The sequence below is a fragment of the Lissotriton vulgaris genome, chromosome 8, assembly GCF_964263255.1.
Source record: "Lissotriton vulgaris chromosome 8, aLisVul1.2, whole genome shotgun sequence".
Taxonomy (NCBI): Eukaryota; Metazoa; Chordata; class Amphibia; order Caudata; family Salamandridae; genus Lissotriton; species Lissotriton vulgaris.
The window spans coordinates 1,122,273,347-1,122,289,863 of NC_141696.1; the positions used below are offsets into that span (position 1 = coordinate 1,122,273,347).

A 16,517-nucleotide genomic window follows, 5' to 3' on the forward strand; every position below is an offset into this window, starting at 1 on the left:
TATAGTATTTGGATGAACTTAACCTTGAGAATTAAAGGAGCTCTTTGATATTGAGAGGGATCCTAAAGTAAAAATTGTCTTAGTTAAACAGAATAACACATTAACACCATTATAAACAAGAGCTGACACTCTATGTCTAGTGTCTCTGGGTCAACATGTTTCAGCCAATACACCTATGCTTCAACAGGTTGCTTAACTTTCATTATGAGGTAGAATTGTGATCGCTGTGAGTGGAAACCAAGATCAAGCTAATGTATTCACTGAAAATATACCTTTTAATAGTCTTTAATGTTAAGAGTTCAATCAAATGAAGGGGCACAGTTTATAATCAGAAAAGGTCTTGCACAGTGTGCAGTGATCACAGAGTGACACACAACAGTACGGGCCTTGAAAAATCCACTCACCCACTCGCAATGTGGAGTGAGATTTTATCAGGTGCAGCTATTTTTAGAATTTATTGGACCTTGCTGGCCAGTTAATTTAAACTAGAAGGAACATGTGTTCAGTTCATTCAGAAAGTGAATGAGCAATAAATAGGTCTTTAAATCTTGTTTTTGTCTTGACACATTTACTGTCTGTTCAAGGACAGAGGTCAAATGTCAGTTTCTCTTTTTACTAATTGGTGCTTATCTGTTCCTGGAACATGTTTTTTACTTTTCTTTCTCTTATAATCGTTAATGCTTTTTGTCAAGTGTTATCTGAAAATAATTGTGAAACAAAAGGCTGTAAAATGTCAGGTTTTTTCTCTATCACAATATTTAAACAGCTTGTAAATGAACAGTACAGGTACTTCAAAATATAACAGGAATTATGATAGAACTTTTTTGTAATTCAGAAGTGTGATGCAAAGAAAGATTTACATAGAAGGAAAACAAATCACAACACTTTACTTGGTGATGTGAAAATGACAAATATTTGTAGAAACTCGATTTCCATACATTGTACACTATATAGTTTTAACACCATGTCAGTGGGGAATTCTGTATGCATTTCAATGTACAATCTGCTGATTGCAAATTACAGTGTGCTGCCACCTCATTCTTTACTTATGTATTTATTAAAAGTGACAATTTTTAAACATGAGTTCAGAAACGTTTCTGACCCTGCACTGTTGACAAGTCAACGGTCATGTGTATCATATATGCGGCTAGATTTGTATTATGTATGGGGCAAACCTTTAGTCTATTAAACCAAACAAGAGTATTTGTACAACAGACATGCTGAACTCGCATATTTGAAGGTGCTCTCATTTGTGATAAAGAAGAAAATGGTGTATCAGTGAACTAAAATACTTGGCCAGGATCACATAATTTGAAACCAGTTTATGGGTCAATAGCATTAGAATTAGGTCTAGCAGATTTTTTAAGTCACTAGCGCTGCAGGTCTAGTAACATTTTAGGATTTTTTGAGGCCTGCAGTATGTTACAGTTACTTGCTCCACTAATCATGTGTCTCTATCATACCAACAGATGGGCCTAGTAGAAAATAACAAAACAAGTCTATATGTATGGCAGGCTTGAATGGTTGTGTGACAAGTTCACAATATATCCACAACAAGTGGATAATTTACTCAAGTAGAGAAATTACTGTGGGATCCTCTAGGGGTCCTGATGAAAGCCAAGAGACCAGTTGAGGCACAGGTGTACTGGCTGAAACACTTTGACCCAAGGACACTAGAGATAATATTTCTATAAAGTGTCCACCTGTTTTTAAGTTGTCAATGTGTTCCTCTAATTAACTAAGATCAGGACACCTTACACAATTTTTTATTTAGAATACCTCTGAATATCAAAGAGCTCATTTGATGCTCAAGGTTGAGCCCATCCAGATACTACAGCTACCTGGATATGGGCTCAATGATGAAGCATACCACTAGTAACTCTAATGTGTGAGAGTCCTAAGAAAACACCTGGGCTGCTTTACCTAGTGGATGTAAAAGAGACTGGGGACTAGCATAAGAGTTTGATGTTTTTGTCTGATTTTGTGAAGGTGAGCAGATTCCCTAAAAAACGTCTCAGTCCCTCATTGTGATTAAAGTAATTGTGGTCACCCTTAAGCCACATGTAGCCAGGGTTAGGCTAAGGATGTGCACAGTACTTCAAGGATGCCCATCATTATGCCAGTGGTAGCCAAGTAAGCTCAAAGATACCCACAATAAGGGGCCGATTATGATGGCGGACGGACCTGAATCCGTCCGCCACCATAGAGTAGGAGGGAACCTCCGCATGGGCTGCGGAGTTCCCTCCTGTGCAATTAGGATGTGACCGCCACCCTGGCGGTCACATCCTCTATTTTTACATTGCGGCGGGTGCAGCTTCAAGCAGCACCCGCAGCAATGTTAAAATGCACGCATTGCATTTGTATGTAGAAAGTGGCAGGCACCGTGCGGTGCCTGCCGCTTTCTGCATACAAATGCAGGGGGGTACCATAGGTACCCCCCATGTGCACCCCCCACCTCCCCTTCACCTAGGAGGCCCGCAACGGGCCCGCAGTGAAGTTACACATGCTTTTCCACGGTGGAAAAGCCGCCGCGGAAAAGGATGTTTCACAGCCCATCCTAATCTGGCTGACAGGTGTCTGAGAGACACCGTCACCATATTAGAGCATTTCCGCCGCGGTTGTAAGCCAACCGCGGCGGAAAAGCTGCGGACGGAAACCAGGACCCACCAGCCATCCTAATGTGGCGGTGGGTCTTTGGTGGGTCCGCAGAGGATTTTCCGCATCCTCCGGGCCGGCGGTGGCTTCCGCCGGCCCGGAGGATGCGGAAAATCCTCCATCGTAATAGGCCCCTATGTCAAGACAATCACCATTATAAATATGGATGGCCCCCACTATGGCAGGAATAGGTAGCATTGTGCCACAGGTGACACAAGACCGGCTCAGCGTCCAAGAGCTACTTACTGACAGCACACAACCTACAACTACTTCACAAGCTATCCATTTAAGGCCACTGTTGTACAGGCTCCTTTTTTGTGAAGTAAATTAAATGCAAAAGATTCATGGATATTTCTTGGAACATAAATAATAGTTTACATTTTCAGGTGACTTAAACTAGTAAACGTGTCATTATTTAGAATGGAAGCCCTTTGTGAAAAGAATCATTCCCAGTGGTGATAATGTAAAGACAATCAGTGAACCGCATTCTCTTTTTATTAAAAAAAATGTGAACGATACAAAAGTGGTGGGCTTGGTAAAACTAAAGAATAAATTAGTGTGGTGTATTTCTTTGAAACTGTATGATTTCCAGAGTAAATGTAGTATAGAGCCTCTGGATATGTCATGACAGAAAGCATTGCATCCTTGATCTGACAGGCATTATAAAAGTATTGGACTGAACACCATTAATCCTTCAAAATAATCAAGACAAAACAGATTAGAAAAGGAGCTTGCTTTGTACAATGAAAATATATTCAATAATTAGGGATAGAGGATGGAGTATGATGGGGCAGATGTTTTTATATGTTCAGATTTCAAGAAAACAAGTCTCTGATGTACAAGACGGGTTATTGGTCTATTGCTTTTATAAACATCTCAAATGGGGCCTGTCACATTTGAATTGAATTCATGTATCTCATTCACTTAAAACATGCCTGAACAGATCATAAAGTCTACACAATTTCTCAAGTAGAACATTTAATTACAAATATATTTTATAAATGAACTTTCAAATTTTTACGACCACATTCGTCTTTCCTAACATGCACACATTCATTGTCATCAACAATTTTTGCTGGTCCAGAAGTTATTACCCTTAGGAGTAAAGGCATAACTTACTGGTAGGAGTAAGTGAAAATACGAAGCATATTTTATGGTAAAATAAGAGACAGTAACAATTAAAGGAAAACAATACTCAATTCTCCGGTTTTGCTTCAGGTGTGGAACAATCAACCACTTAGGGGCTTCTGCATTTCTAGCAGGTGATCCTAAATCTGAAATGGTGTGAAGAGTTGTGGTCCAGCAGTGTTGATGCAGTAACCTCCGTTGGTTGACAGTGTGGAATTTAGTTGGAAGTAGGTTAAACAAATATCCCCTTGCTCAAGAAGATAGTGGTTCATAGGCTCTGTGGTCCAAATGAACAAAACTTGAACCTCAATGGGAGGCAGTCAAGAGAATAGCCTGAGATGCTGTTGTGCTTACACAATTCTAGAAAGTTTTGGATAAATCTTCTTTTATCTCCTTCTGGTGGCCCGTGTTTGTTTGAACTGTGTCACAACATTTTTCTCAATTTTGTCATTTTCTGTGACAATAAAAAAGTCAGGGCTTTTCATCCTTTCAAACATGTAGCATTCAACTTTCTCTTCCGACGATACAGTCCTGGAACATACCAAATGGAATCCTTCTTTTAGTAGAATATCAATTATAAGTCCTAGTACATTTGTCCCATTAATCAGTTTTCTCTCATCCGGTTTTATCGAAACATACCTAGAGCAAAACAAAGTTATTATTGTAGTTTTGTAGTATGTTATTTTTATTTTAACCAAAATCTCTCTCCTATTACCCCATAAAATACTGTAGCCAAACAAGTCGATAGCATAAAATCTTGAAAGATTAAGAGAGTTCCAACACACCCAGTCAGAGGGAGTAGGTTCTTCCAGTCATCACTTGTATGCAAAAAACATACACAACTTAGAAGTGCTAACCTCGGGGAAAAATTGTACTGGTGTAGAGTGTTCAAAGAGGCTGATGTCTCAAAGTTTATAAGTGTTCAAATAACAATAGCTAAACTGATCCCTGTAAATGCCGAAGGGGGTCATTAGGATGACGGGCGGACTTTAGCGCATCCTGTATTTTTAACATTTCGGCGGGTGGTGCTGAATGCACCGCCCGCCGCAATGGCAAAAATACAGTTGTGCATTTCAAAGCACAACGTGACAGGCACTGCGCGGTGCCTGCCACGTTGTCCTTTGAAATGCAGGGGGGTACCATAGGTACTTCCCATATGCACCACCCCAACACCCCGGAGTGCGGGCCCCGAAAATAGACTCCGCATGCCTTTCCGTGGTGGCTATGAGGCATTGGAAAATGCCCATGGTAATATGGCTGGCGATGTCTGATAGACACCGCCACCATCTAAACCCTTTACTGCTCCGGTCGCAAGGCGACACGCGGCGGAAAAGTGGCGGACGGTCTTTCCGTCCGCTGCAGACCCCCGCCATACTAATATGGCGGGGGGTCATTCCGGCAAGGATGTCAGGCGGATCGCCCCCGCCAGGCCGGCAGAGGCAACCGCCGGCCAGGCGGGGGCGATCCGCCCGCCATCCTAATGGTCCCCCAAGTGTAAGAATTCATCAGGAAACTAAAACTTGGGATTAAAAATTATTTAATTGTGCATACCAAAAAGTAGGATATAAAGTAACCTTGCCTTACGTGTGCAGTCCTACAGCTGATGCTGAAAAATTACCAGAAATACACAGACTGAGTTAAATATAACACAATTAGTCCATGCTCGACAGCTGATGTATAAAACAGTGTAGCAAGAATATAAATGAAATTATATCCATTACAAACAGAATACTTTACAAGGCAACAGTTCTAGGCCTACAAATGTACTTGGAAATACGAAAAGGCTCAAACATAAAAAGGGTACAGTAGTTTGAGGAATGTAGGGTCAAAAACTATTACAGTCCTCAATCCTGAATAGCTAATTTTCTCTCCATTTTCTTTTTTATATTTTAGATTGTAGTTTGTGTTCTGCACATTATTTCCTTTTTATGGTTATTAAAATCCTTTTTTTAATTAATGTACATTATATCACTAAACTATGAAAATGTTCATGCATTAACATGGCAAACATAGTCACTGTGGTAAGAAGTCAGTCATTCAATAACTGAAATATAATAGAGTTGAGGTATTTTGAAAGTGCACACACCTCAATCAGTAGGTACAAATAGTGTGGAAATTGTTACAGAGAGTTCCAAATCCATACTGAATGACACAGATTAACATTCTGTTTGAACACTGCTAGAGAGGTGAATATGTATTTGTCAAAGAACTTACAAGGTGTCCATTGGTGTAGTGGAAGAACATTCCTCTCCATCAAAACATAATTTTTCCACGGGAATAAACGTGAATTGATAAATCCTGTGCATACATTTGACAGCCCACCAAATCCTCTCTGTTTGTGACATTCTTATAGGTATTTCTTCCACCTCAATCCATTTGTCACATCTCTCATCCAGTCACTAATTCACAAGGCCACAGTGCCAATCCCATGTATCATAGTACTCCTTTTTGCCAACTGTAAGATTATTTACCCTCTCTTCTTATACATCTTATTTGTAGTCTTATAGGTTACATGCCCAAATAAGCACACCTTTGTTGTTAGCTGGACCAAGAGGTTTTTGAATCGGTACAGTATCAGTGAGCTATCTGACACCAGAAATTCTCAATTTTTGCACATTTCTACCTGAGGTACAGGAAGTAGGCCTCCATTGAGTCACACTTGGGAATTCCATCACTCTTCTTTTTATCAAACTGATGCAGATTAAAGGAAGATAGAACAGTAATAGATTAAACTAGGTTGGACAAAATCTGGCATTCTTAGTCCACTGGTCTCGGCGTTTCATAGCAAGACAAGGTACCAAAGGGTGATGAGGAACTACAAGGCTGGAACTTCAAGGGAGCTAAACTTCAGAGGTGTAGCTCCTAAAATGGGTGACTGGAGTTGTGAACTTTGATTGGTGTGGGCACAAGCTTGGACCTACCTGCTGTTCCCAAAGTTTCTACTAGTTACAGCATGAAACTGCAATGTAAGGTTAGGAGACACCCACAACTTTAAATAACTCCAGAACTGCAATAGGTAGCCACTCAACTCTAATGGCTGCAGAATCATGGTGACCATGCACAGCTGATGGGACACAGCCCCAAGATCTGGTTTTAAGGTGAGGATACCCCTTGTCCATCTGGGTCTAAATAAGGTCAGAAAAAGGTTCCCAGCGGTTACCAAGAATGACATAGATGAAGCAAAATTCTCTTTTTGGGGAAATACTGTCTAATGGTATGCAGGGTCATCATAGCATTTGGCAGCTCAGTTCCTAAAGATGTCCAAATGTGGCTTCAAAGGACCAACTCTAAAAAGGGAGGAGGTCATTAAGGTCCACAATTACGCCTCCTAGAAATTGTAAGTGAATGTGCTATAGGATACTACTGCTGGTCTGTGACAGACACTTGAATATGTTTCTGTCTGTAATACTAATTTTTAGACCCAGCATGTGCACTGCTGGTCTGAGGAAAACCCTTTTATGGTTTAAATCTTTTATTGATTTTCAAACAAATAACAAGACCATCAGCTCCAAATATCAAGGTAATAAAGACAAAGTCCGGAAATGTGAAGTAGAGAGAGGGAACTCCTTTTAAAGGGATGCCGGCCCCTCAATAACATGAGGTAGCATGCTTCAGTGCTTCATTGTCTGTCCTTTTTATGCCCATTGTTCAAAATGTCTCTTGGTAAACGAAATTCATCCCAGAGAAGGGTGAAATGTGTTGCAGAAGCTACAGGACTATGTCCCATGATAAGGTTATATGACAACAAGGGAACCCTCTAGGTAGTTAAGGACCTGGGGTGACAATTTTAGTAAGACAACAGTGGTCCTTAACGTATCAGGTACTCAAAAACAAATAAATTATAGACAACAATGTGTGCTATAAGCAAAAAAAAGTGTCCAGCCGGGCACTAAATTGAATCAATATAAGGAAAGTTAAAGGATTTTCGTGCACAAATATACAGTGGGATACACTCCTGTATCCGGTACATATAAGACATGAACAGAAATAAGGAAGGGTGGGGTATTTTCAGGCAAAATGAAAGAGAAAGGATGCTGATAATCAGATAAAACTAAACCAAGCTATCCTAATATAGTCAACACACAATTGGTAACACAATGGAGAGACTAGTGTGTGACTAATCAATTGTCGACAGCGTTTCGATCCTTAACACATCAATACAAGGATCATCATCAGGACTATAAATTGCATTGCCTGAATATTAGTTTACAAGCCTGTTGAGAGATTAGGGAGAGATAAATGCAAGAAACACTTGTTTAACAAACAAAACACGAGTAGAAAACATACATTGTTACATGATTTGTCTACTGCCCATGCTTTTTAAGGAGAACCTTTCATCCGTGCTTGTAGACGGTAAGGGGTGTGCAAGGAAGGAGGATATCAGCGACCTCTGGAAAGAACTTATTAAACGTGACTAGGTCGAGATGCTGTTCGGAGTGTCTACAATACTTTAGAGTGCCTACTGTGGTGAGTAGGTGCTCCATTTGCCGATATTGTTGTGGGGGCCGTTTGTAGGCCCCCACACAAAAATCCTTTAACTTTCCTTATATTGATTAAATGTAGTGCCTGGCTGGACACTTGTTCTGCTTATAGCACACATTGTTGTCTATAATTAATTCGTTTTTGAGTACCTGATACGTTAAGGACCACTGTTGTCTTACTAAATAAGTCCCATGATAAAGCCTAACCCACAGCACCTACTACAGCAGTGTACTGTTCAAGAACATTTAATTTACTCTTACTGTACTTTAATTTAATTAAGAGGTTAGGCTGATTTTGTAAAAATTAAATAAGGCATCAGGCTAAGGGAAATAATGTCTTTATATTTAGTTTAAATTAATGAGTCGGCCTTAAGGTTAGGTTACTTGATTAATTTAATACAATTGAAATTATTTAAGAATTAAGGCTAATTGAATTTTTAAAAATTAAATCATTTAAAATTAATTAAGGGTTGGTGTTACTTATTGTATCGAATCTCAACTGAAATAAATGATTGTTAATGATTTAATATGATTTAAAGTAATCTACATGAATTAAGGGTTGTGGTTAGGATTACAGTTAGGTTAGCTTTTACTTAAAAATAATAAAATGGAATACATCATTGAAAAACAGGAATAGTATTAGGGCTAGGTTAAGGATAATCAGTTAATGTAATTTTTATATAAAATAACCAAGGGTTGGATTGGTATAAGATTCATGTTAAGCTTAGTAAATGCAATTAATTTTATTTTATTTAGAACTAAAGTTACAATAGGACTTAAGATATGGTTAATTAAATAATATAATGAAACTTAAATAATTGCATTAATTTTACTTTAATTAGAAAAGACTGCTGTAGATGTAGGGTGGAAATGGGGGGTTTAAAGTATTTGTAAATTACATTTAAAATGTATCGTAAATATTTAGTGGCTGAGGGGGTGGTGTGTTTGATGCGTTGGACCAGTCCTCATATAGACCCCTCACTATGCTCAATACCGATGTTAAGGTGTTATGTAAAATAATGGCGACAAGGCTCAGGGGAGAGGCCTGAGACCTGGCCCTGGAGGACAAATGTGGCTCTATGCCGGCACATAGCAACCCGTACAACCTCCATAGGCTAGGCCATGAGCTGCATGACGCGTTGGAGGGGGACAAGGCCTTGGTTTCACTAGAACTCGAAAAGGCATTTGTTACAGTGGAGCGGGCCTTTTTTAATGGCGGTACTGCAGGGTACGGGGTTTGGACCCAACTTCTGTGCTTGGCTATAACTACTGTACACTGACCCGTCTACACGCATCAGAGTGGGGGTGAAGTTTCTGAAGCCTGGCTGGTGGGGCGGGATACTCGCCAGGGATGCCCTCTCATAGCCCTACTGTTTGCCTTGGCAATTGAGCCTCTTGTGCTGCTATTGCATGCCGAGCTAGGACCCAAGGGTATCAAAGTGGGGGATGTCATCCACATTGTTTAGTTATATGCGGAGGATGCATTGCTGTATGTGTGCTCGCCCAGGGAGTCTGTTCTGATCCTGATGGGGGTCCTGTATGACTTTGTTGAGGTCTCGGGTCTTAAGATTAATGTCCGCAACTCATTATTGTTCCCTTTGCGAGCTTTGATTGGGAAGCCGCTGAACCAGTTGCTAGCTGTGGGACTCTGGTAGGAATTGGATGGATTTCGGTTCTTGGGGATTTGGGTCACACATACTGAAACCCAGCACCAGTTCCAGAATGTAGATAGGGAATTGGCAGGCCTGGGAACTCCATTAAGTTTAGGTTAAGGCTTCCACTATCTGTGAGGGCTAGGGCAGCTGTGGCAAAATGGTCTACCTCCCCCTCTGCCTGTATCTCGTGCAGAACTTTCAGTTCTTCCGTAGGCTGGATAGCCGGTTGGTGACTCTCCTTTGGGAGAGTAAGTGCAGCAGGGAAGCAATTGTGACACTTAAGAAGGACTTGGAGGATAGGGGATTGGTGGTCCCTGATGTGCAGTTATACTATTTCACTGCACACTTGCAGCATGCAGCTCAGTGGCTCACAGAGTCAGATAATTGGAAGAAACGACTTCTGGGGACCGAGTTTGGGGCTGATATTCTGCCCCAGTTGTTGATGCGAGGAGACAGGTCGGAGTTCTCAGTTCCGTACTTCGCTACACAAACAGCAGAAATATAGGAAAAAGTGGTCCAGAAAGTAATCTGTAGAGCCCTTTTCTACGGGAGTTAAAAATGTAGGTTCTGGCGCCTTTTAGGAACATTGACACCACTATGTCTATGGAGAATAGGCGGGGGAATGTCTGTAAACAGGGGATATTTATCCGGGGGCAGCTTCATATCATTTCAGGAGGAACCGGACAGTTTTGGGATAGGACCAGCCCATTTTTTACATTACACTAAATTGGATAGTGTGGCGAAGGGGCTCTAGGTGGATTTCCCCGCGGCTCCTCGTTTATCTGGGGTCCTAGATGGTCTTATCAGTTGGAGAGAGGTTCGCCACTTAATCACCCACTTTTACAGAGCGCTAAGGAATGATAAGCAAACGCGACAATTTACTGCGCGTGGGACCTGGAGAGAGAGTTAGGTACACCCATCTCGGATTCAGACTGGGAGAGTGTGTTGGGCTGTGTCCATACCGTGTCCTGTAACAACAGGTTTAAACTACTGCTCTTTCATTTCCTGCATCGTACATATATCACTTCATACAGCCTCAATAAAATAGACCCTACTAGGTGAGCTGCTTGTGCGCGGTGTGGGGTGGTTGGGGCCACCTTCTTACATTTGGCGTTGGTCTGCGCTCCGGTCCAACCCTACTGGGCGCAGGTGGTGCCACGTGTAGAGCTGGCCACCGGGATTCATGTTCCACTTTCGCCGCTCTACTGTCTCCTGGGAGTGGTGGTATGCCCCACGGGATTCAGGATCCCTTATAAACTGGCCCAGCTAGCCTTATTACTGGCAAAGAGATGGATGGATGGGCGTGATGGTCCAGCTGTTGTCACACAGGTTACAAGACCTGTTGGAATGGGGGTGGCGGAAGAACAACACGTGAGAATATCACGCACTGATGAGGGGGCGGATGAGGCTATAATGTGAGCTAAATTGCTGGGTTTGTTTCAGGAAGCTGAAGATTGGTCCCCTGAGGATGATTCTGAGTTGGAGGATTGAGTAAAAATTAAGGTTTTGCATCTGTTCTTCTCCAGATGACTAAGTGTGTAATGATGCTCCCTTGTACGATGTTTTGCTCGTTGTCTTGGTTCTTAGTATAGTTGCCTCGAAGAGACCTTGGATGTAAACAATCCCACTCAAGGATATTGTGTACTCTTTGATTATAGCTGCCTCTGTTATATACTCAACTCTGGTTTGTGACTGGCACTGTCAACACACACTGTATATTTTGTTTGATTAAAATGAATAAAATACAGTTTACAAAAATATATATATGTAAATATATTTAGTGGCTGTCAAGGCAGTGACAATGATGGAACTGTACCTCAAACTAAAGAACTTTGAGTCAGTAACATATGTTATGTTACGGGTATTTATTGAGCACAGCGGTTACCCACGGGTGTCCTGACGCTAGTTACCTATCCTTTCAGTAAAAGCAGCCAAAACAGAGTTACTTGTCAAAAAGCCAAGTTTTCAAACCCCTCATGAAGGCTAAAAGATCTGACATTTCTAAGGTGGACAGGAAGGTCATTCCAAGCTTTGGCTTCCCCGAAGACAAAGCTTCGGCCTCCCCACGTTGCTTTTTTTGTGGCTGGGACTGTAACCAGCTTGGCTCCTAGTGATCGAAGGTTTCTTTTAGGTATGTACCATTTAAACTGTTTTTGTAGGTAGTCGGGTCCTGTTCCTTGGAGTGCTTTAAATACGGTGCAAAGAGATTTAAAACGCACTTGATTCCTCACCGGGAGCAAGTGTCGTTTTTTGATTCCTTTGGAGATTGAATCACGCTTGGGTGTGCCCGTAAGTCGCCTGGCAGAAGCATTTTGCAGCCTTTAGAGTTTGTTCATAAAACGTTCCTGAATATTTAAATAGAGACTGTTGCAATAATCCTGCCTAGATAAGACTAGTGCGGTAACCACTGTTTGCCGACAGTCAGATGGTAAAAACTGTAGTATTTTTTTCACTTTTTTAAGAACATACGCTGTTGAAGAGGAGACTGCATTTACCTGGTCACCAAAATTCAGTCTATCATCTACTATTACTCCTAGGTTTTTCACTTTTTTCATGGGTATAGGGAGAGAACCCATGGAAGACGGCCACCAGTTTGAGTTCCAGAAATTGGTGTCATTCCCAAATAGTATAACTTCTGTCTTGCCTGAATTCAACTTTAGGCAATTTTCCGCCATCCAGCTGCCAACAGATTCCATACAATCCTGGAAACGTTTATCTATGCCCACCTCCTTTCCTGGAAGCAGAGACACCACAATTTGCGTGTCATCCGCATAGGAGGTGAGACCAAAGCCAAATGCGCTAATGATTGGAGCCAAAGATGTGGTACATGGTCTTGACCTTAGATACTCCATTGCAGTAGTAAATACTCAATAAACCTAATGGACAGTTAGCGCTATATCTATTCCCTATGGATGGAAGCACTGAAAATTCTTGACAGATTCCAGGACTCTTCCAGTAGTGATTCTTTTACTATTACAGTGTTTGCAAGCCGAGTCACTTGGGTGAAGTGCCAGAAAGAATGCTACGATAGATGCATCTGTGCTTGACCCTAGTTCCTTGGTGCCCCTGGTTTAAGGAGTGACAGCCCTCTGTGTTTGAGTCCAAGTGGCTAATAATTGGCCAAAAATGAGGAACTTTTATATTACCTAAAATACCACCATCCGAGATTCAAAGTCAAAAAGTCAAAAAGAGGAACTTAGGGTGCCAAGAGACGTCTCCAAATAGTGCTAGGCCCCCATGAGGGGCCTGCAAATTCAAAAACGAGAATAAGTTCCCATATGTGCCCAAATCAAGATTACAACTTGTATGCAAACTGCACAAAGAAAATGTTTCCTGAAGAACTACATCGCAAACTCTTAACAGAGTATAGCCCCCTAGGCCTACAGAGTAGAAACGAACAAGCTAACCAAAATTTAGAAGAAACTTAACTTTATCGTCGACAATTGTTACAGCTACTAAAAGTTACTTTAAATTGATATAACTACCTAAAATAAGGAAGGACTCATATGCCGCTGAACAAAAGAGCAAATATAGCAGTACAATTAGCAACACTAAAGCAGCCTTGACAATTTACAACATATAATAGAGGAGTTCCATTACATTAACTTAAACTACTGCTATATATTATTTTTAAGGGAAGACTATTAAACACATGAGAAAACACAACCATGAAGCTTGAGCCCTTGAACAGAGACAGAAACAATAAAAAACAGTGACCTTTTTGATTCTCTATAGATTAGGAGAACCAAGAACAACCAAGGACAATCTCCTCCCTACAAACCAGTCTAAACACTACTTCTATTCTGCATAATCCTTCACTAGCTCAGCCGTTTTAGGACAGGTAAGACAGAGTGGAAGAGGTAGAAAGAGGGGTGAGATATGTAAGCGAATGGTATACAGATCAATACCAAACCTGGAAAATGACCGGTGGAGAACCAACACTACAATTGGTACCTAACACCAACAAGAGCATCAAAACTTATATATTCAACATCCGTTCATACTCATCCATGATACATAGTTGATACTGAGTAGGGGATTGGACGTTGGCATTACAGAAAAGCCAGACTTCATTCTATTAAAGCAGAATGCCATTTTTATTTTCACCATAAAATAAGACTCCAGCCTCAAATGATTGACACAGATACTACTGAATTAAGGCTAACGTTCAACTTCAATCCCCCAGCTCATATAATGCCTGCAGAAATTCTGGCATTTTGAGAACATTGTTCTCAACCAAATTAACCTACTTCAGAATCAGAACCAATATATGCAATAATATCTCCAAAATGAGCAAGACAAGATACTACAACTGCATGATTACTATAAAACTTGCAGACGGTTGGGAACCCAATTGCCATTCAAGACACTTTGAAATATGAGATGGAGATACTACACCAACAAGAACTTCCTGACCATTATCTTATCTGAAACCGAGTAAGAACCCACTACATGACATACAGGAGCTGATACAGGCCTGTAGTAATGTGGCGCTTACGCATCACTGGATTAGTGTTAAAGAACACCAGTTCGTGAATATACCCCATTCCACAACACAAGTAATATATACTTTACCAAAGATCCACAAAGATTCTGTGAATGCATCAGGATGCCTAACAGTATTAGGCTGTGGGCTAATAGGTGAACAAATCTGTTTATACATTGATTTTTTTAAATTAAAACACTGGTGTCATCAATCCCCTACATTTTCCAAGATAGGTTGGACTTCATTAGCTAGTCTGAAGATCTTGAGTTTGAAATCAAACAAGGCATCTTGTTAACACTGGATGTGGAATCTGTATACAAACATTTTCCTGGATTCTGCATTACAATGTGTACTTAAAGTCCTTCAGACCACCAGTGTGCCTACTGAAATCATAGTTCAAATGGCAGAAACTGCCCTCAAGAACAAATACGTCTTGTTTAAAAAAAAATAATAATAAGGGGGTGCCCCAAACACTTAATAAAATATAGGCTGGGTTGTGGGATTGTTTTTATTCCACAACTGTTATGTAATAAGTCTACAAGCTGCTGCAAAAAATGAATTGCTATGTGTCCATACTTAGTCCCAGGAATACCAATCTCGCTGATGTTAAGTCATACCGCCAGAGTATCTGTACATGCAACTCTCTTGCTATCAGAGAATGTTGTTGAATTTAGCATTAAAAGACTAATGAAAATTGTATAATTGAGGCTTCTGAAATGAGTAGCATTGCAACCATGAGTAAACAGTTTCTTGTTTACAGACCTATAGAAGATGTGCTATATAAGACTTTCGATATGTACATGACGCTCATTTATCAAGCTGCTTGTTCATGTTACTGCCTTCTGTTATATACTCCTTGATAAATGATAATAAGATATCTATTTTGACTACTACTATGTCTGTTGTAACATTATTATTATTGTATGCATTGTTTATGAGGTTGTCAATTTAACAATTTGTTGTGAAAGTCTGATTGACAATTTCATTGTGATTCTTCGGTTGCACTGAGACTATTTCAGTATTTTATTCTAGCTCTACTTCTACTAAGTTTTGGCACTAATATGTACACATAGAAGACAGCCCTTGTGTCCACAAATATGCTGCTATCTTTCACAAAGCGCTACCAAAGGGAATAATGGACGGAGCGTTTGAGCAAATCAAACACTCATCCCCAGTCAACTGATCTGATTTTAATACATCATCATTCTTTAGCTCACTCCACCACCCCAGTTCAGACATGGCCATATGAAAATCAGTCTGACCCTGTGCCTCATGGCAACAGTCCAGCCCGAACTGCCAAGCTGGCAGGGTATACCAAGACGAGGGTCCCTTGCTCACTTTGCCACGGGATTCAAGCTAGCCTGGCTGATGATGGCTGATTAGCCAGAAACCAGTCCCAGGATGCTTGTTTCCGGTCCAGGGAAGATATGGCTTGACTGTTCAGGCTGGACTGTTCCCACGAGGCTCAGGGTCAGACTGATTTGCATATGGCCATGTCTGAAATGGGGTGGCGGAGTGAGTTAAAGAATGATGATGGATTAAACCCAGATCAGTAGACTGGGGGTGAGTGCTTGCAATGTTCAACAATCCGTCCATCATCCCCTTTGGTTTTGCTTTGTTCGCCCTAAGTTGACAGGGTATGTCCAGACTTGGGTCCCTTGCTCACTTTGCCACTGGATTCAAGCTAGCCTGACTGATGATGGCTGTTTAGCCAGAAAACAGTGCCAGGATGCTTGTTTCCGGTCCAGGGAAGATATGGCTTGGCAGTTCGGGCTGGACTGTTCCCATGAGGCACAGGGTCAGACTGATTTGTTTTCGGCCATGTCTGAACTGGGGTGGCGGAGTGGGCTAAAGAATGATGATGGATTAAACCCAGATCAGTTGACTAGGGGTGAGTGCTTGCAATGTTCAACACTCCGCCCATCATCCCCTTTGGTTTTGCTATCTTTCATAAGGCATGCTTTGTCTCCCCATACGCCATTTTGACTGAGCCCTCTAGTCTCCATAGAAGATCACATCGCTGATTATTTAGTGTGCTTTTTATGGTAAGCCGGTCCTGGCTCTCTATCTTTTAGCCGTGGAGGACTGATGTCTTACTTCTGCTATGAAGTC

The 16,517-nt window shown here is 41.1% G+C and overlaps 1 protein-coding gene across 1 annotated transcript in view; it reads right to left on the reverse strand.

Moving 5' to 3' along the window:
- Nucleotides 1-2,793: 2,793 nt before the first annotated feature.
- Nucleotides 2,794-16,517, reverse strand: part of KCNRG (potassium channel regulator) — a 40,126-nt gene continuing 26,402 nt past the window's right edge. Inside the window, exon 2 of the mRNA XM_086934949.1 lies at nt 2,794-4,422. Within this exon, the coding sequence (XP_086791075.1) occupies nt 4,170-4,422 (253 nt within the window). The 3' untranslated portion in view covers nt 2,794-4,169. The remainder of the gene's footprint in view (nt 4,423-16,517) is intronic.